Source organism: Aplidium turbinatum, chromosome 15, assembly GCF_918807975.1.
Source record: "Aplidium turbinatum chromosome 15, kaAplTurb1.1, whole genome shotgun sequence".
Classification (NCBI taxonomy): domain Eukaryota; kingdom Metazoa; phylum Chordata; class Ascidiacea; order Aplousobranchia; family Polyclinidae; genus Aplidium; species Aplidium turbinatum.
The window spans coordinates 16,646,510-16,671,514 of record NC_137486.1 but is presented as its reverse complement, the minus strand read 5'-3'; the positions used below and the strand labels follow the sequence as shown (position 1 = coordinate 16,671,514).

Below are 25,005 nucleotides of genomic sequence, written 5' to 3'. Positions count from 1 at the left end.
GAGATTGATTTGAAAATCTCCACTGGGAAACTTTTTGGAACTGGACATATGACAGATCCGCAAATATCACATGTCGTTTGAGCTCTTTGAGGTAAAATTAATGAAATCGTCAGCATTTTAACCTGATGTAGTAGCTGGTAGAAAAGGTTTTATGGAGAGTTTTTACTCATTCTGTGAGTTTGTTACTGAAAATGAAGCTACAGCGTCCGCAAATGTTGAACAAATGTCACAAAGGACTGATTTTCCGGCAAGGTATAAAACGCTGAATAATATTTGTCGTTTTTGTCCTGGTTAATTAATAGCATAAAAATTAACAACTTGCCCCTAATAGTTCAGCTTATGGTTCTGTGAGAAATTTTTTCACCATAAGTTTGTCACACAAGCAATGGCCAACGCATAATCTATAAAATATCGCTTTCTGATATTCATGCTCAGACAATTACGTCTCCGGACCTTGAAGCGTTGTAAAAAATATCTTTCTGGCAAGTATTCTGCAAATTGGCTGGCATAAGACGCTTGCCAGGTTGCACGGCGAAATGAGATAAATTTGATAAAACCAATTTTAACCCAAATGAAATGGCAGCATAATGGATCTTCGCAAACTCCGGAAGCTAAACCCATAAACCAAAAACATAGTGTAGATACAAAAGCTACACAATTTCGCGTATTTTCGACGTCTCGCTTGTAGACTATGAACACACGTGAACGACTGTGCTTTTTTCGCTGTTGGCCATTCATAAAAAAACGAGTACAAGAGAATCTATTTTTTATGAATGGCAAGCCAGGAAAGAGAAGGCACGTGAAGTAAAATGAAAAAAAAACTCATCAATATTATTGACATTATTTCAAGCCAGGAAACTCAGCCATAGACAAACAAATGAGTTAATCACCATCAGACAAACCGAAAGCCACAGAACTGCTTGTTTCAACAAAATTGAATTTCCATCAATCAAACAAAAACATCAGTATTATTTTATTGCCGAAACCAAACCTTCTTTGCGTTGCAATAAATTTTATTTCTAAACCAATGTTTTTATGAAAACTATATCGCACAAGCTTTAATCGATTGATCCCTTCAATGTAATTTTTGACAGAAAAAATCAAAAAAGCTTCGTTGTTTCAAAATGTTAAAAATGTTGAAACGGTTAATTAGTATCATATGCGGTGCCGTAAAACGCTCTTTTGCCATCGGAAGCAGATTCCAAACATTTGTTGGTAAATTTCTCACAAAAGATATTCAGTTTCACCCGAAATTCAAAATATTACGTACATTTTCAGTGTTTTGACATTGGGCAAACGTAAGTTCAGGAATTTTACTATTCCAGTAATTAGGAAGCCAAAACGTGTAATAAGCCTAGCGCTTTCCACACGACAAACAACGTCTTCGCAGTCGGTTGCGTGGCCGAGTGGTAAAGACGTCTGCGCGACGTTCGAAAGGACGTGGGTTCGACACCGCTCCAGAGCACGCTGCTGTGTCTCGGCAAAGACACTTAATAGCAAGACAAAACAAGGGGAGCAGCTGACTCGAAGGCTATATGTTACTTCGCTGCTTCCTGTCGTCTGTTGTATCGCATCTGTGATCCCAGTGCACTGTATGTTATCGCAATGGGCGCAAATAAAAGCATGATTATTATTATTAAATAGGAAGTTAACTTGACTGAAGTGATAGCCAGTAGAAAAAGATGGTAAAAATGAAAAAAACGTTGTATTCAGAACAAATTGGAGTGAAATCAAGGAAGGTAACAGTTTGGAAGGTTTGCGTTGCAAAGCGTTTGAAAGTTTTGCGTGATGAGATGAGGAAAATTAACATCTTATCTATCAAAGCAGTACACTGCACAAGAACGCATTTTCGTATCATTCAATTTTATGTCATTGTAACATAATATATTTTGTGTTCTTTAGTGACATAAAATAAGCATTGATAGATTGCAAAATTCGTTAAGCAGTTCCTGGATTTAATTATGGAAACATCAAAATTGTATAAGGCTTCAACGTGCCTAGACTCACACAATAAAAACAAAAAAAAAAACTAGATAAAAATTTAGTAAATGAGCTAAGAAAGCCTCTTGCCAAGACATGCAGGCACAGAAAATCGATCAAAATTTTGTGCTTCCGGTCTGACACTGGCGAGAACATGTATTATTCAACATGGCAGCCCTAGTCTGCAAAAGTTCTCATTTTCACAACATTTTCACATTTGGCAACGTTGAAACGATGTAAAAAGCTACTTTAGCTGGCTGGGGCAACAGCGAATAGGTGTGGAGTTCTTCCAAATCGCTCAAACAGAAAAACGGTGTTTACATTGTGGTAACAACTGAACTAGAAACGCGAATGCAAACAAAATGAATACTAAAAAGTAAAATTCTCTAACGGGACTGATGTTACACAACTTATTTAAGTTAATACAAAAGAGATTTTAATGAGATACGGTGTGATATTCATAATCTGCAATCCTTTACAAGACAGACGTCACTAATAAACTAATTAATGATTGAGTCGATAAAATATCAATCAAATTTAAACGCCAGGTGGCTACAGTCATCGTAAAAATACTTTCAAGGAAGAATGAAAATACCTTTATGACGATCGGATGAAACCAAAACCAACTTTGAAATTAGTAGTGAAAGCAAATGGAATGTCGTCTTCAGTGTATTTTACAAGGAAAGCGGTTATTGTTGACCAAAACTAAACTTAATCACTGTGAAGGTTTTAAGTTGCATGCCGGAAACACACGAGACTTCCTTAAAATAGGTTGTTAAAAAAAAAGAAGTAAATTCTTCCAATTGGGCTTAGCTAGGGTTTGTGAATAAGCATGATGGCCAGTCGTGAAAGGTCTTAAAAACTAATGAAAGCAGCCCTACTTAGATGAGCAGTATCAGAGCTTTCCATGTCAACATGACAATTCACAAGCACTGCTGTCAAAACACCCTCAAACAAATGTCTTTACCTAAAAGTGAAGGAAATGGCTGTTTTGCAGGCTATGCAATGTTGCAGTTTTTATCCCACTCCCTCTTTTAAATTTTTCACTTGATTTTATGGTATGATAAAATGATGAGTAATCATAAATTGAATGACAATGGACATTTGATTGATTTCAAATCCCTTAATCATTTTCTCAATGAGAAGTCAATTTTTTTTCATGAAAAACTGAACAAAGGTTTCTTTGATATTTCATGGATAAAATATTTGCATTTAAAGTTCAATTTTCTGTCTGGTAAAATACGGTCATGAGACCAATTATATTACTTTAATTACAGCAAATCAGCCTGTAGCAATTACTCAACTTCTAGCCTTCTCTAGTATGTACAATTTAACAGTTTAGGTGAAGTTTCAACACTAAAACAAGACACAAAAATGAGCAAATGCTGACAAGATATTGACTCAAAACACTACAGTACATTTTTGTGTCAAATGACAGAGACAGATAGCATGCATCGTATATTTCTATTTGATATATACATAACATAAACACCATTTTATACTCAAGTGCAAATCAACCCAGCACACCAACAGATAATACAAATGATTCAAGGCCAACTTTTGTAAAAAAATGTTTTGTTGAGTTATTAGTGTTTACCCTGTAAATTTTGATATAAGCCCTAATATCAATGGTTCTTAATCTACATCTTGATTTCACCCAAAGTAAATGTTCAAAGTAATAACATATACGGTATTCATTAAAAAAAATTGTAATACAAATAAGTTTACAAAGAGTTTTGAATTTACGAGGACATTTCATTTATGCATTGAATAAATTATATGTTTTGTTATTGTTAATTTTCTTTCCAAGAGTTTGTACTTGAAATCATAAACCAAACCCACAAAATTACTATCAATTAAATGTAACACTGAATTTTTATAAATTTACCTAATCCAACTGGAGAGTATAAGCAATACAAACAACGTCATGGATTGGCCAAGCTTGTGCCATAACAGAACATTTGAATTAATATCCTTTCATACAAAAAATGAACAACTTAATGACATACAGATGCACTACAATTTTTAACTTTTACCAGGCTTATGGCTTGTGATTGCAGGTTTAGAACATTTTAGTTTAGGTGACAAGGAAAGCCAGTCTTGCTGCCAATCTCCAAGCACACTAGACGCTAGTATCAAGCATGTTGCCAACACCAACTTTGTGGACTCAGTCAGTGTTGAAGTTAAACTCAGGTCCTTTTAGGCATAGTGCAGATAATTTCAACTACGCAACTATGCAACCAACAAGATGCCAACAATATCTAACATCAACAAGAAGATACAAACATGTCACAAGAAATAACCATTATGATAATTATTTCTTCGCTATTTACCCAGCTCAGTGAATATACACATGGCAAAACCTGAAGCAAAGATTATCCCAGTCTCAGTACTTTGACATAAAAAACAAAATAAATTTCCTTGCAGCTAAAGGCTGATGGATCAAAAAGTTTCCTTCAAACTGCAGTATTTTCTCACATTCAAAGTATCTATTTTTTGCCTGCACAACATTCTAGGCTATTCATTAAGTGGTACTGCATGGAGAGTTGTCTTTCAATGCATTGCTTTGGGTACAAACTTAGAGTTAAACCATCATTTTTTGATTTTATCATTTCATTGTTTGCAGGGATAAGATTTCACTATTTATTCAATACACTAGTATTTCTTTTGTTAAAACTCGATAGATCCAGAAGCTTACTTCAGTCATTAATTTTAAAAACTAAGCACAGTTATTGTGCTTTCATTACTAAAATGAAAACATATAAAACTAAGATTCAAAACCTGTTCAAATAATTTATAGCAAAGTAACAAAACTATGCTAGTGTTGTCAAAACTCAACTATTGACGTTAATGTAACCACAAATGGATACTGTAAATTATGCTGATGAGACAATCTATGATGAGGGAACAATAACATTAACTGACCAGTTCTAAACAGATTTTTAAATACTCAACCAAAAATACATCAGTTATTCAATAAACTAGCACTGCGCTAATAACTGTGATATGGAGTACGTAACTAGTGTTATCATACACATCTGTAGTAGAAACATCACACCTACCACACAACGACTTAGGTATACCTTGATATAAATTTCTTCAAAATTCTAATCATCTCAAAAATGTTCCAATAGAGAAAGTGCTCGGTTGATTATGAAAGCACACTATCGACTGACAATTCACAATTACAGCAAAATGGTTTTGTCAGAATGGGGTTATGCACTAACCTCTAATAGCTTCTACGGTACATGTCCTGCACACAATCACACATGTTTCTCATAAATCGTAACAATACAAACAGTTAAAATGTGCTGCTAAAAAAATCAGCTATCAAACAATATAGCCAACTGCCTCAAAATGATTTTAAACAAAACAATGCAGCTACTCCTAAAAATATTTTTTTGAAATGTCTGGCAAGCTAGTGATGTCAGACACTGCCAAGTCAATCCCTATCCCTATGGTACCGGTAACAGGGCAACTTTCACAAATGAAGCTTTATTTTACCAAAAGTCAAGTCCAAGACTAGCCTACTTCTTCCATGTTGAATGTAATCTCTAAAAAAATCTTCACCTGTTTTGAAGCAGTTTTACCACCGATTTTAGCATGGCCTGTACAAAAATGAAGTTTTCACCTATATTATATTGGAAGCAGGTCTTGTCACCCATTCCAGCATTCAGAAAATTTCTTATTTTGATTTCTCCAATGACATTTCCAACATTATACTAAATGGCTCATTTAGCATTTCACTGAGTTATAATTAGCTTAGCTCCAGTAAGTTATAATTACCTTAAAAAGATTGACAGTGAACTTTGTTCCAACCCTCCACAACTGTTTACAGTTGTTGGCAGCAAATTAACCTTGGCATTTTTGCCAGAATACTTATTTTTTTAAACATTTAAAATTAATGATTTCCCAGACAACTCTTTTTTACTTAAAGCTATACAACTTGTTGTTTTAAAATCTTCAGCTAAAGATGTCAAGCAAACAACACGAAACTAGGCAACCAAAGCCGATTCACCTCACACATTTCTCAATGAACGCCAAAGAGAGGTGTGGGAACAGTGATGCCAACCAAAAACTAAATTTTGAAAAAAATTGAAAAAAGATAACCTCATTGGTACACCAAGTCAATTCATTTTTTGCATATAATCGAGTGAATAACAATCTTAAAACAATACGCTGCAAAAAAAGTCGAGAAATTCAAATCCTGGCACAGCATAACAAAAAAATCCACTCTGTTATTTATTGCATTTATAAAATTCTAAGTTAGAAATAAAAAATCGTTGTTCGCAGGTAGGCTTTGGGGTGTTGAAGGACAGCGTCTAGCCTGGAAGGCTACTACCAAGTAAATATCCGAACTTACTTGACAATAAGTCTTTTCAATGAAAGTTCAGTGTCTCTCTGACATATGTCAGTTCAGTTTTAGGAATACAGCAAAGCTGCCTTTTCTTTATAGCCCTGAGCCTTAAAATGTTTCGAGATTCCCAAAAAGTTTTTCAGCTCGGATCAAAACGTATCCTCCTATTATATATTTCACAAAGAATCTATTGATATGAGAAGGTGTAAATATGATAGCCTATCACACTTTCGAAGGAGGGATCAGTCAAGAGCGTCATGGTCAACGGCCACTACGATATATAAGTTGAGACCAATTTTTTATCTGAGGTTAGGCCTATGGAAAGGTAAAACACATTTTTCATTTAAAGGAGGTTGCAGTACAAACTGCAGCGGCGATTATGTTGGAAACCTAACTTTTAGATTCTGTTCGTCAGTAACTAACTACTGTCATCATCATCCATTTTGCTTCAAACAAGCCTGGTCTTCATCGTGAAACATCAGGGTCGACCTAGTTTAGTCACTGCATATAAGTTTTAGGTGCATGAATTTAATGGCGGGATGCTCTTACTGGCGCCAACCAAGCATGCCATTGGAAATGATAGACAGTTAGACACTCCTCACGCTAAAGACTGACTTGGAGCACCTACAGTCTACGTGTTTTTATTGAGGTTCGCCCCCCAGATTAGCGCAAACAGCCTCGCCACGAATAGGCTCTGGGACGGTCATGTTAAACAACCTGGGATGAAGAGACCAGTGAATAAGAGAGGCTATTGACTTGCGCATCACCTGCTGAAAGGCGCTACCCCTCCACACTCCACAGCCTACTTACTGCAATTTTAAAAACTGCAAAACGTAAGTAATATTTTATTAATTAGGCAGTCACGGCACAATCGCAAATCTATAGCCTGCAAAAATAAAAACAAGAGAGCAATTACACTGAAAACTCTGTGTCGCCGTGAAACACAACAATATTCAAACAGTGTGAACTCAAAAGTTGCACAGGCACAAGTTGACTTCGCAAGCGGTTTGCACTTATAAGTTTCACAACATTGCTCAAAGATAACCGAAGTTCCTCTCGGCTTGCATGCAGATAGATTTTTACGAAATTAATAATAGGCCTATAATTTTTTTGGATTTTGGCTAGTGACCACTCCGCTACCGCCAGCACAAGAAATATGACACTCATCATTGATTTCACTTAAAAAAGATCAAATGTGACGTCACATGCATCGGTTTGTGGTAAAAATATTCTTTATGCTTAATCATAATGAATGGTCGGTATAAGAAGATTTACTAGCGATTTTATTTTACAATTTAATTTTACCGGCTGCACAACGCTCATGCAACAGATGATAGACGCAATACTGAAGCATAGTTCCTGTCTAACAACCTACTATTCTTCCCCCACAACAATGAATGTTTAACCAAAGAACTACAGGAGTGAGATCTCTAAGTTTTGCAATAGTGAAAACTCTACAACATCGTTAAAACAACGAGTATAAATTTAATTAAGCGCTAACAAACAGAAGAGATATTGGCAAACTGATTTAATTCCAAAAATCACTTCATATGTTGAAACTGCGCAATTTGGTCGCTGCTTTGGTAACATAATATAAGCGAACTAAGGAACAGATCTCAAAAGCGAAAAGAGAGCAGAAAAAGGGCAACATTATCCAATCCATACTAGGCTCTGCCCATCTAACTTCAAAAGCTGAAATTGCAAGCAAAATTTCCAAATCTACCACGTGACTAAAAGTAATTTAAGATCGCACCGCTAACAAAAATACGAAGGCAGTCATCCTTCAAGTCTGGAAATATATAAAGTTCTCCACAAAATCAAGTTCAACAACTTTGATACAAAAAGTTAAACTGAGAAATAGATGATATTATTGGAGGTTGACACGATTGATCATGTTTCGCAATAAATATAACAATGAAATTTGACTGAAAATGCATTGGAGAAGTTCAATAAAGAGTTGTTGGTTATTTGAACATCTCATTGAACGAACGGCCGATGAGCCATCTTCTTACTTCGCTCGTACCAGCTCCTATCTCGTACAATTTCGCATCTCGCAATATCCTTCCAGTAGGATAGTCATTGATGTAACCGTTTCCACCTGAACACCGTCAGTGAAAGTACTTTGTGACGTCACGGATTGAAGATTGGCATTGGGTTGTAAGATTGTTTTTATTTAAAAATAAATGAAAAAATATAAAAAGCTAACAAAATTTACAAAGAAACACGGTAAGATTTAATTGAAAGATTATGCATCAAAATAACAAAAATAGCGTCAAAATATAAACAACGCGATGATTCAGTGGACTTGCTGGAACATAGATGAAAGATTAAATAAACGGCAAATAAAATTTTTCCCCAACAATAGCTTTGTTGGATAAGCGGCCGATTTCGTGAATACAGAAACGGCTGAATGAAGCAATGTACTGATTCGTCTACTGCGGTGTGCGCCTGAGTGGCACCTAATGGATGGAGTAACATACACATACAGGCACCGACGAATCAACAACAGAGAATAAAAGTTTCTATAACTTTATTTCATTATGGAGCTTACCAGTGACATCACAACTCAATTAGAGTCATCTTCCAAATGTTTTTGAGACTGTAAAGCATAATTTTAGGTATTACCTGTTCCATAAGGGTGCAAACACTTCCAGACAGGCATTTCGACCACATAGTACTTACATTGAGTAATGGAGAAGATTTTACAGCAAAGAAAGAGAAGCTAAACTGGTTAGTATTGCACTTAGTGTAGAATGAACAAAAGAAACCGTCAAACCTAAGCACTGGATTCCATCCAAAGCCACTTGCGTTGCATTTTCTGCAGCAAAAAGAATCAACCCAGCGCAGTCTCTGTTGTTGAAGTGACCTTTATCGCAAGCCCGAGCAAGGCTGTACATGTAAGCGCGACATGAGCTCAGGCGTGTGTACATGTCCGCCATCTTGCCTTGAATTAACTGAAAAGCAAACGCATCACTGACAACGCTTTGTTTACCGTGTCAGAAGCGCAATGCCACTACACGTCGTAGTAGAATGCACAAATCCTATGTAAAAACTATTACAGTAAAACAAATGCAAAAGAGTGAATTCCGCACAGGGTTTATACATAAAGCTTAAGCGAGTTATAACAATGCATTTTTCATTTCTTTGTTTGGCGAAAGGGGTTAAAGTAATACAGTGCAAACCAAACAAAACAATATTATAACTTGCGTCGTGACGCTACGTAATAAAATTCATAACGTGCGTCGTGAAGCCACGTAATAAAATCCATTTTTAAAACACCAACAGGTTACAGAATCTAAATTATTTTACAAAGGATTCCTCGGTAATGGTTTTAAGTTGGTAGTTCGAGCTCGTTATGTATAAAATATGTTAGAAACATATAGTTTGATCATACTTGAAACTCTCCGATACTCTGGCCAAACTGTTTTCTTTCGTGAACATAAGGAAAGGCGGTGTCAATCGCAGCTTGCATCAACCTAAAACGCACAGCCTTCAGCATGCCAAGGAGCAGAGTGAAATACTGTATCACAGAAATCGAACACAGAAGGCAAATAATTAATTGGGAAATGCTATGTTGTTGCAGTTTGCAAATCATCGATTAAAAGCAATAATTGCATAACAAAGCATTTGGTACGCTACCTGTGCAGACGGGTCTGCTACTATTTGGCGAGTCCAATTCGGCTAGTCCGACTCGGCGAGTGCCCTATTCGGCGAGAGCCATTTTCGGCGAGTTCCATATTCGGCGATTTTTCGAATTTTTTCAAAATTATCGGGTACCGTAGCCTAAATATCATTGCCGCTTTTACATCGTTTTAACGTCGCTAAACGTTTAAATAACCCCCTTACCCTTCACCCCCTAACTCTTAACCCCTAACCCTTAACGCCCTAACCCTTAACCCCCTAACTCCAACCCTAACCTCTAACCCCAACCCGTAACCCTAAAACGGCAATGATAATTACGCTACGGTACCTAATAATTAAAAAAAAAAAATTCGAAAAATTGCCGAATAGGGAACTCGCCGAAAAGGGCTCTCGCCGAATAGGGCACTCGCCGAATCGGACTAGCCGAATTGGACTCGCCGAATCGGACTCGCCGAAACGGGCCATTCCGTGTGCAGACATGGTATCTAAATTGCATCTAATGCTTAAAATACAAGAAAACCCATTATAAGTAACAACCCAGATAGCAAAATCCGTCATTTTTACATTGCTTCAACGTCTGCAGACGGATTTTGTCGTCTGGGAAATGGTAGTATCACCAATGCTAGACAACTTCAAGTAATTAACAGAAAGCTTCGATGTCATTTCAAACAATATTGAAATGTTCCGCATAATGATAAAGAAACCAGTTTTTTAAAAGAAAATTTGTATGTTGAAGTTATTTACTGACAGTGATGTTAGGTAACAGAAATTTACCCTATCGGACCAGAAGCAAGGACAAGTCTCTCCAGGTCTAGACCGCTCATCAAAACATAAACCCCTTTATTGATGGCTCCAAGAACATTGGTTGCTGATTAAATTAAAAACAATCAAGATATACGAGTTAAAGCGCAACAGTAACAACATCAGTGAAGTAATTAACCCAAGAAAGGCTGCTAAACAGCTTCTAAAAGACAAATGTAGCTATGATCATTAATAACTTTTTTGTCTCAAAAAGCAAATATTAATAGAAGCAATCATGGGTTAAACACTTTACGTTTCATCCGTTTATCCGAAAAATCAACTTCTCCAACAAAATTATCAAAGAAAAATTAATTTTTGCATGCTGATTATACAGTATAATTTTATGCGGTGCCATACCCTATCGGTCCAGCAGCGGCGCCCAAGCGTTCTAAATCAAGTCCGGTCATCAGAACATAAACTCCTTTGTTCATACCACCAAGTACATTAGACGCTAGATTAGAAATGTTCAACATTTACTCAAAAATAGATTGTTATGTGGTCTACATGCTTCTTCTGTAACTTTTTAACAAACTAAATAATAGGAATTATTCCACACCAACTGACAATCTGACCATTATGATGCTTCGGGGGCAAGTCACAACTAAGCTGAGAAAAATTAACCTGAGTTGTGTACACTGACTGAAAGTTTGGTGAATAAAATATTCATCAACTACTACGCAGTCCATGACATAAGCACAGGATCCAAAATTCTTTCAGTAAACACAGAGTGGTGGAACAAAATCAAACCTGGAACTTTACAGTTTTCAAACACCAGTTCCCCAGTATTAGAACCTCTCATTCCGAGTTTGTCCAGCTTTTGTGCGGAGGAAAACCCCTCCATTCCTCTTTCAATAATAAAAGTCGTAATGCCATGTGATTTGGAACTCATATCTGTTTTTGCATACACAATCAACGTATCCGCATCTGGGCCATTTGTGATCCAAAACTTATTTCCATTCAACACATAGTAATCACCTGTGGAATGCACGGCAAGGACTTGTTGGTGTCGTTAACGCTACTATCGGCATAACACTAACACGTGATACTGTGCTAAAGGATTATATTGTAGCGTTTTCTGGAGAAAAATTACAGGTGAGCCAGTTAGTATTGTTTTGTTTTTCAGACCTGGCTGCAGGATAGGCTATCAAACACGCCATGTTACATTGCACATTGCAATGATAAAAAAATCTAAGGATATTAAAGCGTAACATTTTTCAAATAAATACAAAACAAACACGGTGCTTCGATAAATTTTCACGGTTGTCATATGATTTAAATATGATTAAAAAGGCACATTAACCTGGTCACATAACAAGTTCTTCAGTAAATATAAAGCCAAGGCTGCTACAATGTCCAATAGAAGCACGAAAGTTGCTGCAGAAAAAACCCAATACAATGCTTGAGATGTTAAGACGGCAAAAATTAGTTTTGCAACAAGCATTAATCAGCCACATTAAAATATGATACTTCAAATATAAAAGGTTAACAACAACTATCCGGTTGAAAAATATAACTATATTAATAATGCAAACACTTGTAACTTGTTTAATAAATTACAAACCTTTATTTTCTGCTCTTAATTTCATTGAAACAACATCTGATCCAGAACCGGGTTCACTCATTGCAAGTGCCCCAATGTGCTCTCCATTAAGCAACTGCATTGTAAAAAGTCGCCATTAGTGATTTTTCTGCTATTGAAGACAAAACGAAAAGTAGCCTATTGAATATGTTTCCCAAGATATTAGTGCATCTACATGTGATGATGACAGCTCTGTTGCTAACCTGCAGCGTACCTTAGGTAAATATTTTGCTTTTTGTTCATCATTTCCATGACGCACAAGCTGGTTAACGCAAAGGTTAGAATGAGCTCCATAACTCAATGCAATCGCACCACTTGATCGAGACATCTCCTCCATGACGATGCATTGTTCAAAAATACCGAGTCCAGTCCCTCCATCTGACACTGCACATGTACAACAAAACTTTTTTTACAAAAAAAAAACAGTTTTGCAATGAAGAATATATGCCAATGTATACTGATGCTGCCAAGCTACAGTATTTGTTTCAATCAAAGTTCAATAAAAATGAGTATATATGACAAAAAAACTTTAGTGTTTGAAGAGTCGGAATATATAAATTTTCAAACTAATATAAAAGCATTACAAACAATAAAAGTATATAAGTTAGTACACTCCAGGGGCTCTATCCACTTTTAGAATTCGGGGGGTGGTTTTTAGACAGTGGGCTAAAATCATTTTAGTTATTCTAAACCACTCAAATAAGTGGGGAGGTGATCACCCCCTCACCCTCCCTTGGATACAGCCCATGGTACTCTCTCATATCTACAAAATGCATTCTGTATTCTGTTCTCAATAAATATAAAGCTAAAAAATGTGAAATTTTGATAAAAAAATTAAATGTAATTACCTGGAGTAGTTATACCCAGAAAACCCATTTCACCTAACTTTTTCCAAAATTCACGCAGTTTTGTAAACTCATTGGTTCGATCAATTTCGTCAGCATAAGGTGTGAGTTCTTCTTGGCAAAACTTGAAAGTTGTTTCACGTAACTGAAATCAAACAAATTTGATTGATAGTAGAAACAAGCTGATTTCCAACCTTCTAATTATTACTTTATTGAAATACATTGTTTTTATCCAATTACAAATTTTTACCAAATTATACCGTAATATTTTTCCTTGATATAATGATTGAAACAGCTACTTCACCCTGTATTTTTGGTCAATTCCAATGTATGGCATCATGACATTTTCAACCAAGGCAGAGACTTGTACACCAGCTCCCAAAATTTAATGATCCACAATGAACAAATATACAAAAATTATCCACAACACTTCAAAATGTTTAATAAATCATTATAACTGCATATTACTCCAAATATATTTTAATACATAATAGGGTAGTCTACATCCAAGCATGTAGTCTACATCCAAGCATATTGAATATTAATGAAGATGAAACTATTTAAACAAAAAAACAGTTAAAACAACTCAGTATGATCAAAGCATTAAAAAAAAGTTACTACACTAGCCCAATTAACAGATAGTATTTCTAAAACTCTCACCTGTTTTTGGTCTTCTGTGAAGCCAAATATATCATCATCAATAGGTACTGTTTGACTGTAAAACTTTGCTGAGGTTGGTGAAAATGCAGCTCTGCTGGCTAGTGATTGCGAGGAACGGAGAAGTTTAACAGAATTCTGTAAAGCTGGTGAAGAAAATGTCTTAGAAATGAGCCCAAAAACAGTCATATTATTGTTCTCAGATGTCAGTTGGTACCGTACCTAAGTGATATAAAGCTATTCAAAACTACGGTATTGTTTTAAACAACCCTAGTTTAAAATCAGGGTTAACATACATTGCTTTTAGAAAATTTGTCATCGAAAAACAAAATGCTATCAAAGGATATGTATTCTAAATGTCCAAACTTTGTTTTAGTCAAGAAATGCTTTTACTGAAAACTAAGCAAACTAGCATTATCGCATTGCACTTTGCAAACTTATGGTAGTTTCAGAGTTCAGACAATGTTACGAAACTGGTTACTGCGGTGCTGCCAGACGCGTCAAATATTTTTTTTACAGCCGATGTGAAAATCCCTCAATCGCAATTTTATGTCATCAGAGATTTTTATCTCAAGACGCAGATTTCCTTCAGTGTTTTTCCACTAATTATATATTAACTTAAAAAAAAAATTATTTTTTTCGTTTTAATAAAACGAAATATCTTCTGACAGGTGTCAAACCCACAAGAATGTTTGTTTGTTTTTCTTATCTTTATCTTGCATTGCGGGAAAGCGGACTTGAGCGCTATGCATAGCCGTAGGAGATGGGGGGGCAGGGGGGGCGGTCGCTCCCCCGCTGAAAAAAAAACGCCGCGAATTTGGACAAAAATCTGCACTTATTTGGGCAAATCAATCTTATCGTGATGTTTCGACATTTTACCAGTTTAGAAAGTTTACGTAATTGTTATAATTTATGAGATATATACATTAATATTTTCCAATCACTTATGTAAAGTGCATTTTCATCTATTTTGAAAATTGTTGCATAATGTGGTACGTATTGCAATTTGGGCAGAATGATAAGTTTCAATTCAACACCTGCAGAAAGTAAAGTGTAAAAGAACATAATTGGCAAGCAAAGTTAAGCTTATTAGTACTGATATTCACCAGCATGTACGTAGGCTGTATTTCTTCACAGTGAGATTTGTAAGCTTGCTAGGTAGCCTACTAATAGCCTTAAATGGCTTTTGCATTTTACTTTAATGTAGTTATTTCTAAAATTGTATTTGGGCAAAAATGTCCAGTTATTGGGAAAATCAATCTTACCATGAGTTTTCAAAATCTTTCTAGTTTAGAAATTTGTTTATAGTGTTGCATTTTGTATGAAATACATTAACATTTTTCTTTAAATGTTAAATGTAGTGTCATCAAATTTGGAAATTTTGTATTTGGTATATTGCTATTTGGGCAGAATGTTAAGCTTCGATTCAGTATATATCTGCAAAATGTAAGAAAATGCAATTAGCAAGCAGAGGTACCGGTAAGCTTATTACCGATGTTCATTAGAATATACACTACCGGTGTTAGAAACGATTCCCCGCCCATTTAATATTATTGTTGTATCTCTGCTCCATTCTATTTTCATGCTTGAGTGACCCGGCCATGCATTAACAATTTTTGCTAGTTGATCTTTTTTTTTACGTTTTGGCATGGACTGGAGTGGTCATTGTTTTATAAATCTGGAGAACTGGAGATTTGGAGTGACTAGGGAATATGTAAGAAGTCGGTAAGCAACTGTTTGTTTCGTTTTATTATTGTCGTTTTCAATACACCATTTCTTCTAATAAGTAAGGCCTGCACTTTATCCAGTCTAGGCAGAAAACGTTTAAGACATCATTTATAAAACATACCTTTGCTTGGTGCAAGGTTATGCCTGTCTAGTTAACTCTAGCTAGTTGTGTAATTTGTTTTGTTATCCTAGGGTAGTCTTGTCAGGTCTGCCAAGGATTCATTTTTGGTTTGTGCCTTTGAGCCTGCCATGCTGTAAAGTTTGTTTGAATTTTGTAATTTGTTTGTTATCCTAGGATAGTCTTTTCAGGTCTGCCTAGGATTCATTTTTTTGGTGTGTGCCTTTGAGCCTGCCATGCTGTAAAGTTTCTTTGAACTTTGTAACTAGTTGTTTGTTATCCTAGGGTAGTCTTTTCAGGTCTGCCAAGGATTCATTTTTTGGTTTGTGCCTTTGAGCCCGCCACGTTGTAAACTTTGTTTAAATTTTGTAAATAGATCTTCACTTTGGGCAGTCTTGTCAGGTCTGCCAAAGATTGAAGCTTCTAAGCCTGTACTCTGTCAGGCCACTGTTCTAGTCAGGTAGAACTGGTTACCGTTAAACCCTGTAATTTTAGTAGGTTGCTTACTGACATTCTCCGTAATATCGTGAAGGTCAATTGTCACCTCACCTAAGGTAAGTACCGTACAGATTTTGTTTTTTGTAGCTTGTATATTGCTGTGTGTTAATTATGGCTCGTAAAAAGCCCAAGCAAACCCCAAGACGGAGTAAGCCAAATGGTTATGCTAGTGGCTCAACAGAGCAGCATGAGGCCGCCTCTAATATTAGTGGTCAACATGACAGTAGCGAAGAGCTGCCAGGTCTCGTTGTGTTAGAACAAGAGCTGGTTGAAATCGAGCTTGGCATAACTTCCATCGACATGGAGCTATGCTCAAGTGATGATTTCCTGAGTTCTTCTGAAGTTTTGGAGGTAAAGAAAAGATGCCTTGAACTTCAAAGGAAGCTCTCCCTTAAACGTTTAGATTTACTCAAATGCAAACCACAGCAATCAGGCTCAATGGAATCTAGGATCAACCGTATGGGGGAAAGCATTTATGGTTTGCTTGAAGCATGCTCTACCCTCATTCGAAGCTGTCGAGAGCAATCCAAGCAAGTGTCACATCAAACATCATCAGTAGTTATGGATGCAGGCAGTGACACAGGCAAAGCTGCTGAGTCTAGCAGTCACGTGACACCCCGTGAGAGTGGTGTAAAGATACCACCTGTAAAAGCAGAACAGGGTATCCTTCAGGGCAGCAGTAGTGCTAGTAATATTCTTAATCCTTACACATCTCCCTTTCGCACTGAAGCTAATAATAGTAGTGAATTTCCCATCGTCGTGCCTCAACCCCAGCTCAGTGCAGGGTTTCAAAATGTTCATGGTCCTCGGTTGTCGCTGGAGAAGTTTGACGGCAATGTGTTAAAGTTCTTTAACTTTAAAAGGCGTTTTGAACGATACATTGAGTCAAACTATCTAAGCTTTGAAGATCGCATCGCCTTTTTGGAGGACAATTGTGTAGGCCAGGCCTTGGAAGTAATATCTGGCCTGAGTTGCTTGCAAAATAGTGAAAGAGCATATGGAATGGCATGGGATAGATTGAGAAAAAGGTTTGGCAACCCTGGAAAACTCATGGCCAAAGTGAAGGAAGATTTGCTGCAAGGACCCCCTATTTCAGAGTGGGATGCGCCGGGCCTCACAAAGCTTTGCGACAAGATGTATAAGTGTGAAGTCAGTTTCGATGGCTGGGGTAAGTCCCATCTTTTAAACAGTGATGAGGTGCTTCAACGGCTGTTCCTGCGACTTCCTTATAAGCTAAAGGAGCAGTTCGTTAATGTTAATCACTTAGGATCGGACTGTGCCACGTTTGGTGATTTAAGAGTCTTGGTCGAGGATGCAGCCTCTCGAGCCGACAGCCAATATGGCCATCTTATGCAACCAGGCAAAGATGTTAAGAGAGCTCCACAACCATCGCTGGCTCGATCTAATCCGCAAGGTGGCTACAAGCGTGCTTCGGTTTGCACAACCCAAGAGCAGATTTCCCAATCTGCTAACCATAAACAAGAGTCCTGTTGTTTGTGTGCAGAGTCGCATGCCCTATGGAAGTGTGAGATGTTTAAACAAAAACCTGTTGCAGAAAGAAAAACCCTGGTGCAAAAGCATAGACTGTGTTTTTGTTGCTTGAGAGCAGGCCACAGAGTGGTTGATTGCAGATTTAAGAAATCTTGTGCAACGTGTGGATCGAGGCATAACTCACTTCTGCATGTAAACCGTGTGGAAGTGGAAAGTCCCTCTTCCCCAAGGAAGAGCATCTCAGCAACAACGTCCGCAACTGTGCCAGCTACATCTGGGACAACAATTTTTAAGGTTTTACCAGTTAAGGTATGGGCTGGGGACCCCTCCAACTATACCTATACTTATGCTTTTATCGATGAAGGGTCCAGCGTCAGTCTATGCTCCTCAAGCCTCGTATCTCGCTTAGGAGTTGCTGCGACGAAAAGCAATGTAGAGTTGCTGACCACCAATGCTGTCTCCTTTCATGACAAGAAATTTGATTTTTTGGCTGTGCAGGGAATGGAAGAGCAAGCTGTGTTTTCCGTTGCAGATGCTCTGGTGATGGACCAGATTGTTGATGTCAGCCACAGTATCCCCACCGAAGCACTTAGTAGTGCATATAGTCATTTGGAGGACTTAAAGTTCCCTGAACTAAAAGATAGGAAGGTTGAGTTGTTATTGGGTAGCGATCTTCACCAGGCTTATCTTTTGCAGGAAGTTCGTACTGGCGCACCAGGAGAACCATGTGGACTGCACACTCTTCTGGGTTGGACCATTTATGGGAAAGATGGCGGCGATAGGCAACTCAACTCACCAGTAATGGTAAACTTTCTTAGCGTAAAAGAGTCTTGCGATAGAATGTTAAATGTGTTGTTGCAGGATTTTAATGACATCGGTGAGCCACAGGTACCCTGTCCTTCAATTGAGGATAAACGTGCGCTGCAGATCATGCAGGACACGGTGAAGAAGGTGGATGGACACTATTCTGTAGGGCTGTTGTGGAAGGATGAAGACCCGGACTTGTGCAATAATCGCTCTATGGCACTCAAGCGCTTGGAGGGAATGAAGCGCCGATTTATTGCTGACCCGGAGTTATTCAATGAGTATCGTGGTAAAATGCAGGAATATGTTAAATGTGGCTATGCTGTGCCACTTGAAACTGGTGTGGTAGACACACCAGGGAAGACGTGCTATGTGCCCCATCACTGCACGACCAATGCGGCCAAGTTTAGAGTCGTTTTCGACTGCAGCGCGAAGTTTAAAGGCGTGTCATTAAATGACAAGCTGCTTCATGGCCCAGATCTCACCAATAACCTTGTAGGAACATTGTTTCGCTTCAGGCAACATCCGATCGCTGTTGTGGGCGATATTAAGGCCATGTTTTCCCAAGTACGTGTAGACGAAGGAGACAGGGATGCCTTTCGATTCTTATGGTATCCGGACGATGATCTCAAGGGGGAACCTGTCGACTACCGTATGCAAACTCATGTGTTTGGAGCAAAGTCGTCGCCATGCTGTGCTGCCTTCGCACTTCGGATGACTGCCAAAGACAATGAAGCAGGTGCTGATCAAAACACTGTTAACACAGTTTTAAAAAATGTTTATGTTGACGATATTTGTCATTCATGTGAATCGCCGGATCAGGCTATCGAACTAATACAACAACTGCGTGAACTATTACAAAGTGGCGGCTTCCATTTAACTAAATTCCTGTCTAACAGTGCAGAGGTCTTGAGTTCTGTGTTGCAGGAAGACTTGGCGTCGAAGGTCGATTTGCCTCAGTGCCAGCTTCCAACGCAGAAAACCCTTGGTGTTGTGTGGAATGCTGCGAGCGATTGCATGGAGGTGAGGGTGAGTATCCAACAAAAGCCTAACACCCGGAGAGGCGTTCTCTCCATGATTTCGCAAACATACGACCCACTAGGTCTAATACAACCCTTCATTTTACCTGCTAGGCAACTCCTGCAGCAGGCATGTGACGCTCAACTTGATTGGGATGAACCCCTTAATGGCCTTGGGCCAGTAAACATTAATTGGGAAGCTTGGTTAAAGGCCCTTCCAGAGCTTGAATGTGTTTCCATCGCTAGAAGCCTGACTCTTTTTGGTAAATGTGCTATCCGCTTTGAATTGCATGGTTTTTGTGATGCCAGTACCAGTGGCTATGGGGTCGTGTTTTATGTTAAAGTGTTTTATGATGATTCTGTAGTAATTTGTAATTTTCTATTTGGCAAGTCTCGAGTGGCTCCATTAAAGCCTGTTAGCGTACCTCGCCTGGAGCTCACTGCTGCTGTGCTCGCTGCCAAAGTCTGCAATTTTATCCTGACGGAGTGTGATTTTAAATTCAATTGTGTTGTCTTATGGACAGACTCAACTGTTGTGCTGCGTTACATTAATAATACTTCGACTCGTTTTCACACCTTTGTGGCTAATAGGCTGAGCACTATTCACATGCTTACCAGTGTCAATCAATGGCATTATGTACCGACTACCTTAAACCCCGCTGATCTCGCGTCTCGGGGAGTTTGGCCTGATAAAGTTAATACCGCTAAGCTTTGGTTCAATGGTCCTAAGTTTTTGCATGATGTCACGAGCAATTGGCCAAACCAGTCCGACTTTGTTGGCGGAATTTCGTCAGACGATCCAGAGGTTAAAAACATTGAACATTGCTCAGCCCAACAACACGCGATTACGGACTCGGACTCTCTCTGTCGGTTGTTTACCCGCTACTCGAACTTCCACGATCTACAAAGAACGGATGTTTGTATTTTTAATTGTTTGGCGACCCGTGCTGTGCACTTTGAGGTCGTGCAATCCCTGGAGGCAAGTGCATTCATTCAAGCCTACCGAAGATTCTGCAGCCGTAGAAACGTTTGTCCTACTGATCTGTACAGTGACAACGGAGGAAACTTTGTTGCTGCAGACCGCGAACTTCGGCAAGGACTCAACAACCTCCATCATAAGAAAGTCGCAGATGTCTTACTTCGGCATGAAACGAACTGGCACTTCAACCCTCCGCGTGCCTCACACCAAGGCGGCTTCTACGAAACATTTTTTCGTTTATTAAGAAAATTGATGCGGTCGCTGGTGGGAAACGCTACGTTGGATGAATTCGACCTTCTCACGCTGGTAGCAGAGATTGAAAGAATTTTAAACGATCGTCCCATCACTTCGCTCCCATCGTCACCAGATGATCTGCAAGCCCTGACTCCAAGTATGATACTCACCGGGTCAGCTTGTGACACCCTATCGCCAGATGTTTTTATGAAGGCTGACGGTTATCGACGCTCTTGGAGAAAGACCCAATACCTCACAGACAAGTTTTGGGAACAATGGCTGTTGCAATATCTCCCTCAGCTGCAGCCCCGACAAAAGTGGTTTGGCACATCTCCAAGCTTGAAACCAGGCGATTTGGTACTGGTAACGGACGAGGCAACTAAACGTGGGCACTGGCCCAAGGCTATTGTAAAGGAAGTTATGCCGGACACTAATAAACTTGTCAGACGCGTGCGAGTAAAGGTTGCTGACGGTACAGAGTTTGTTCGCGATATCAGAAAGATCTGCCTGCTAGAGGGCAGTATGGACTTTTAAAATGACAATTTTGTTTTCTAGGCTGGCTGGTTGGCACGATTGCACAACGGACATTGCTCATGCTACTTAGGTTTCATTTTTGAATTGTATTGCGTGTTTGTGTTTATTTTACTATTATTATTCTTGTGCTCCTCACTACCGCAGCTAACGCGGTGTCGTCGATGCATTTGCATCCAGCAGTTCTGCCATAACTGTGTTGTTGACTCCCATTAATAGTGTTGTTTCTATTTGCATCCTGCAGTTATTTACACTGTAGCAGTCTAGCTCTGTTTTTGGTCTGACTATTTCACACACCTGTCTCACTACTAATGCTTTTGCTATGTGCGATATTATTTTTTGTGTTTTGTCAATTCATTGCTTAATTATCACGACTCGACTTAACAGTCGCGTGTTTTTTCTGGTAGCCTACTTTTGCTCTGACGTTAATGTCACTTGCGCTGGTCATAGCATTGTGCAGTATTAGGTTGTATGTGTGCTTTTGTTTATGCCATATCCCCACTTCTGCCACTGGTACCATGTATGCTATCATTTGTTTTTCGTGTATCCGTTTATGCTGACTTCCAGTTGTCGGTAGACTTATGTTTTTGTGCTTAATTTTAGCAATCGCTAAGCATGTTGGTCAAAAGGGTTTTTTAACTCCTCTTGGGCGTGTCTTCGATGTCCTTCTGTAGGCTACTGTTATGCATGTTCTATTAAGTTTGTGTGTAATGCAAGCCAGCCTTTGTGTTGCAATTGTGATCCTTGCTAACCGCGAATATTTTTGATTCTGGTCGACATTTGCATAATTCATGTTAATTGTCGTTTATGTGGCCACCTTGTGGCAATTAATTGGTTTGTGTTTTGCTTCGTTTTAATCGTTTTACATTGGTAAAACCCTCATTTGTTAAACTCTGGTTTTGGGGGTGGGTATGTTAGAAACGATTCCCCGCCCATTTAATATTATTGTTGTATCTCTGCTCCATTCTATTTTCATGCTTGAGTGACCCGGCCATGCATTAACAATTTTTGCTAGTTGATCTTTTTTTTTACGTTTTGGCATGGACTGGAGTGGTCATTGTTTTATAAATCTGGAGAACTGGAGATTTGGAGTGACTAGGGAATATGTAAGAAGTCGGTAAGCAACTGTTTGTTTCGTTTTATTATTGTCGTTTTCAATACACCATTTCTTCTAATAAGTAAGGCCTGCACTTTATCCAGTCTAGGCAGAAAACGTTTAAGACAACCGGTACATTTCTTCATTGGTGGAATTTTGAAACCTTGCTGGGTAGCCTACTGGTAATCTTATGAGGTTTTTTGCTTCTTTCTCTATATTCTACTATTGTATTTATTTGTAAAAATATTTGGGCAAAAATGTCGAGTTATTGGAAAAATCAATCTTACCATGAGTTTTCAAAATCTTTCTAGTTTAGGAATTTGTTTATAGTGTTGCATTTTGTATGAAATACATTAACATTTTTTCTTTAAATGTTAAATGTAGTGTCATCAGTTTTGGAACTTTTGTATTTGGTATATTGCAATTTGGGCAGAATGGTAAGCTTCGATTCAGTATATATCTGCAAAATGTAAGAAAATGCAATTAGCAAGCAGAGGTACCGGTAAGCTTATTACCGATGTTCATTAGGATATACACTACATTTTTTCATTGGTGGAATTTTGAAACCTTGCTGGGTAGCCTACTGGTAATCTTATGAGGTTTTTTGCTTCTTTCTCTATATTCTACTATTGTATTTATTTGTAAAAATATTTGGGAAAAAATGTCGAGTTATTGGAAAAATCAATCTTACCATGAGTTTTCAAAATCTTTCTAGTTTAGGAATTTGTTTATAGTGTTGCATTTTGTATGAAATACATTAACATTTTTTCTTAAAATGTTAAATGTAGTGTCATCAGTTTTGGAACTTTTGTATTTGGTGTATTGCAATTTGGGCAGAATGTTAAGCTTCGATTCAGTATATATCTGCAAAATGTAAAATAATGCAATTAGCAAGCAGAGGTAAGCTATTACTAATATAATCATTAGGATATATATACACTACATTTCTTCATTGGTGGAATTTTGAAACCCTGCTGGGTGCTGGTAATCTTATGAGGTTTTTTGCTTCATTATATATATTCTACTGATGCATTTATTTGTAAAAATATTTGGGCAAAAATGTATAGTTATTGGGCAAATCAATCTTAGGCTACTATGAGTTTTCAACATCTTAACAGTTTAAAAACTTTGTATATTTGTTATAGTGTAATATTTTGTATGAAATACAGTACATTAAGATTTTCCCATGAATGTAAACTGTGCCATCTTCAAATTTGGAAACTATCGTATTTGGTATGTTACAATTTGTAGAGAATGGTGTAAGCTTCGTTTTAGTATCTGTGAATTTTCCAGTGTTTGATTTCATGTTTTTGTGAACTGAACTTGTGGGCTACAGTTGAAATGTTTTTTATATACATAAAAATTATTTTTTGTATTAACTGCTGTTTGTCTTTGTCAGTCCTAGGGTTGATATGCTCAGCTATTTACCATATATGACACAGTACATATTATAGTAATCAATGATCAAAATATATAGGCAAGTGTTATGTTGCTTTGGCATCCAATTCATGCGGTTAAAATATCAGGCAATATAGACAGTATTGATGATGTTGTCTGTATTTTCTGGCAAGGATTGAGTTTGAAGTTATTACCTATATATGAGTTATTTTGGTTCAGTGCCTGCGATTTCAGTAGTTGCTTCATCATGAACTTAGAATATCTTGGTACCGTACAGTAATTATGTTAATGAAAAAACATTGGCTATAACTTCACTGTAATATGAGATCAATATTCATACTAATACTAATAGCAACTTAGTTTTGTTCAAAGGAGCAAATTTGATGTGCATAGTATGATAAACTGTACAGTAGAATTCTTTTCAGGTTGTTAGTAGCATAGATTAAGTAATGTTACTTGTTTGATAAGTAAATAGGTTGTCATTTGAGATTTTTTCAATGCTAATTTACGAATCTTGACTCTTGATATTTTGAACTATCTTTATAATGAAAAGATTCAGCTACTTTTGGTCTGGCTTTTTATTGCAATTGAGCTAGAGATTTTGAAATGATCTGACGACTTGGATATTTAGCCACTGTTGTCCAGTTATTGTTGAATTCTCAGTTTAAATTGTTGTTGAATCCAGGTAGGCCTAATATATATACATATTTTTGTGCCACAAGAAAATTATTTAAATTTGATGGTTTATTTACTTTAAAGTTAATTCAGCCTTGTTTTGCTAAGTTGAACGTTTTGCTGCCTGTGTTTTTGTACACCGCCAAGTTGACGACTGTGGAGTTCTTAGACTGCACTATCTCAGAGGTTGTGAGTAATTTTATGTTTTTAAAAATATATACGCAAAGACAAAATTTGGGCAAATTTTGTTCGCCCCCCCAAAATGTTTTACTCTCCTACGGCTATGGCGCTATGCATCGGTGTACGCCTTCCGACGTACACCTGACCCACGCTGCAGCCGACGGCAATGTCTGTTTCCGGTTGTCTACTCTACTTGTGACTTAAATTTGGTACTACCTATTACTCGAAATCGATCACTGGGTAGAGGCAATTATCGTAAAGTTTCTTGCCCAGAGAAACAACAGCAGGTGCGGGTGGCTGGAGTCGAACATGCAGGCTCTCGACTGCGAGCCCAACGCGCTAACCACTCGCCCACCACTGCCGACATAAACGGTTTGATATAAATGATTCTTG

At 37.8% G+C, this 25,005-nt stretch overlaps 2 protein-coding genes across 3 annotated transcripts; one reads left to right on the top strand and one right to left on the bottom strand.

Annotated features, from left to right (window-relative positions):
- Positions 1-7,165: 7,165 nt before the first annotated feature.
- LOC145783875 (isovaleryl-CoA dehydrogenase, mitochondrial-like) lies at positions 7,166-14,150 on the bottom strand. 2 transcript variants are annotated; one of them, XM_082595629.1, is made up of 9 exons: positions 13,865-14,150; positions 13,208-13,349; positions 12,574-12,743; positions 12,342-12,435; positions 11,528-11,755; positions 11,138-11,231; positions 9,732-9,813; positions 9,114-9,291; positions 7,166-8,435 (listed from the first exon to the last, which is right to left on the bottom strand). In XM_082595629.1, exons 1-9 carry the CDS (start codon positions 14,048-14,050, stop codon positions 8,302-8,304), a joined length of 1,308 nt encoding a protein of 435 aa, XP_082451755.1. In that variant the 5' UTR covers positions 14,051-14,150; the 3' UTR covers positions 7,166-8,301. The 2 variants fall into 2 exon arrangements, with proteins under 2 accessions (XP_082451755.1, XP_082451754.1); XM_082595628.1 differs by lacking the exon at positions 11,138-11,231 and adding an exon at positions 10,754-10,847.
- Positions 14,151-16,316: 2,166 nt separating this feature from the next.
- On the top strand, positions 16,317-21,266 carry LOC145784007 (uncharacterized). The gene is made up of 2 exons (XM_082595764.1): positions 16,317-19,782; positions 20,044-21,266. Exons 1-2 carry the CDS (start codon positions 16,317-16,319, stop codon positions 21,264-21,266), a joined length of 4,689 nt encoding a protein of 1,562 aa, XP_082451890.1.
- Positions 21,267-25,005: the final 3,739 nt, after the last annotated feature.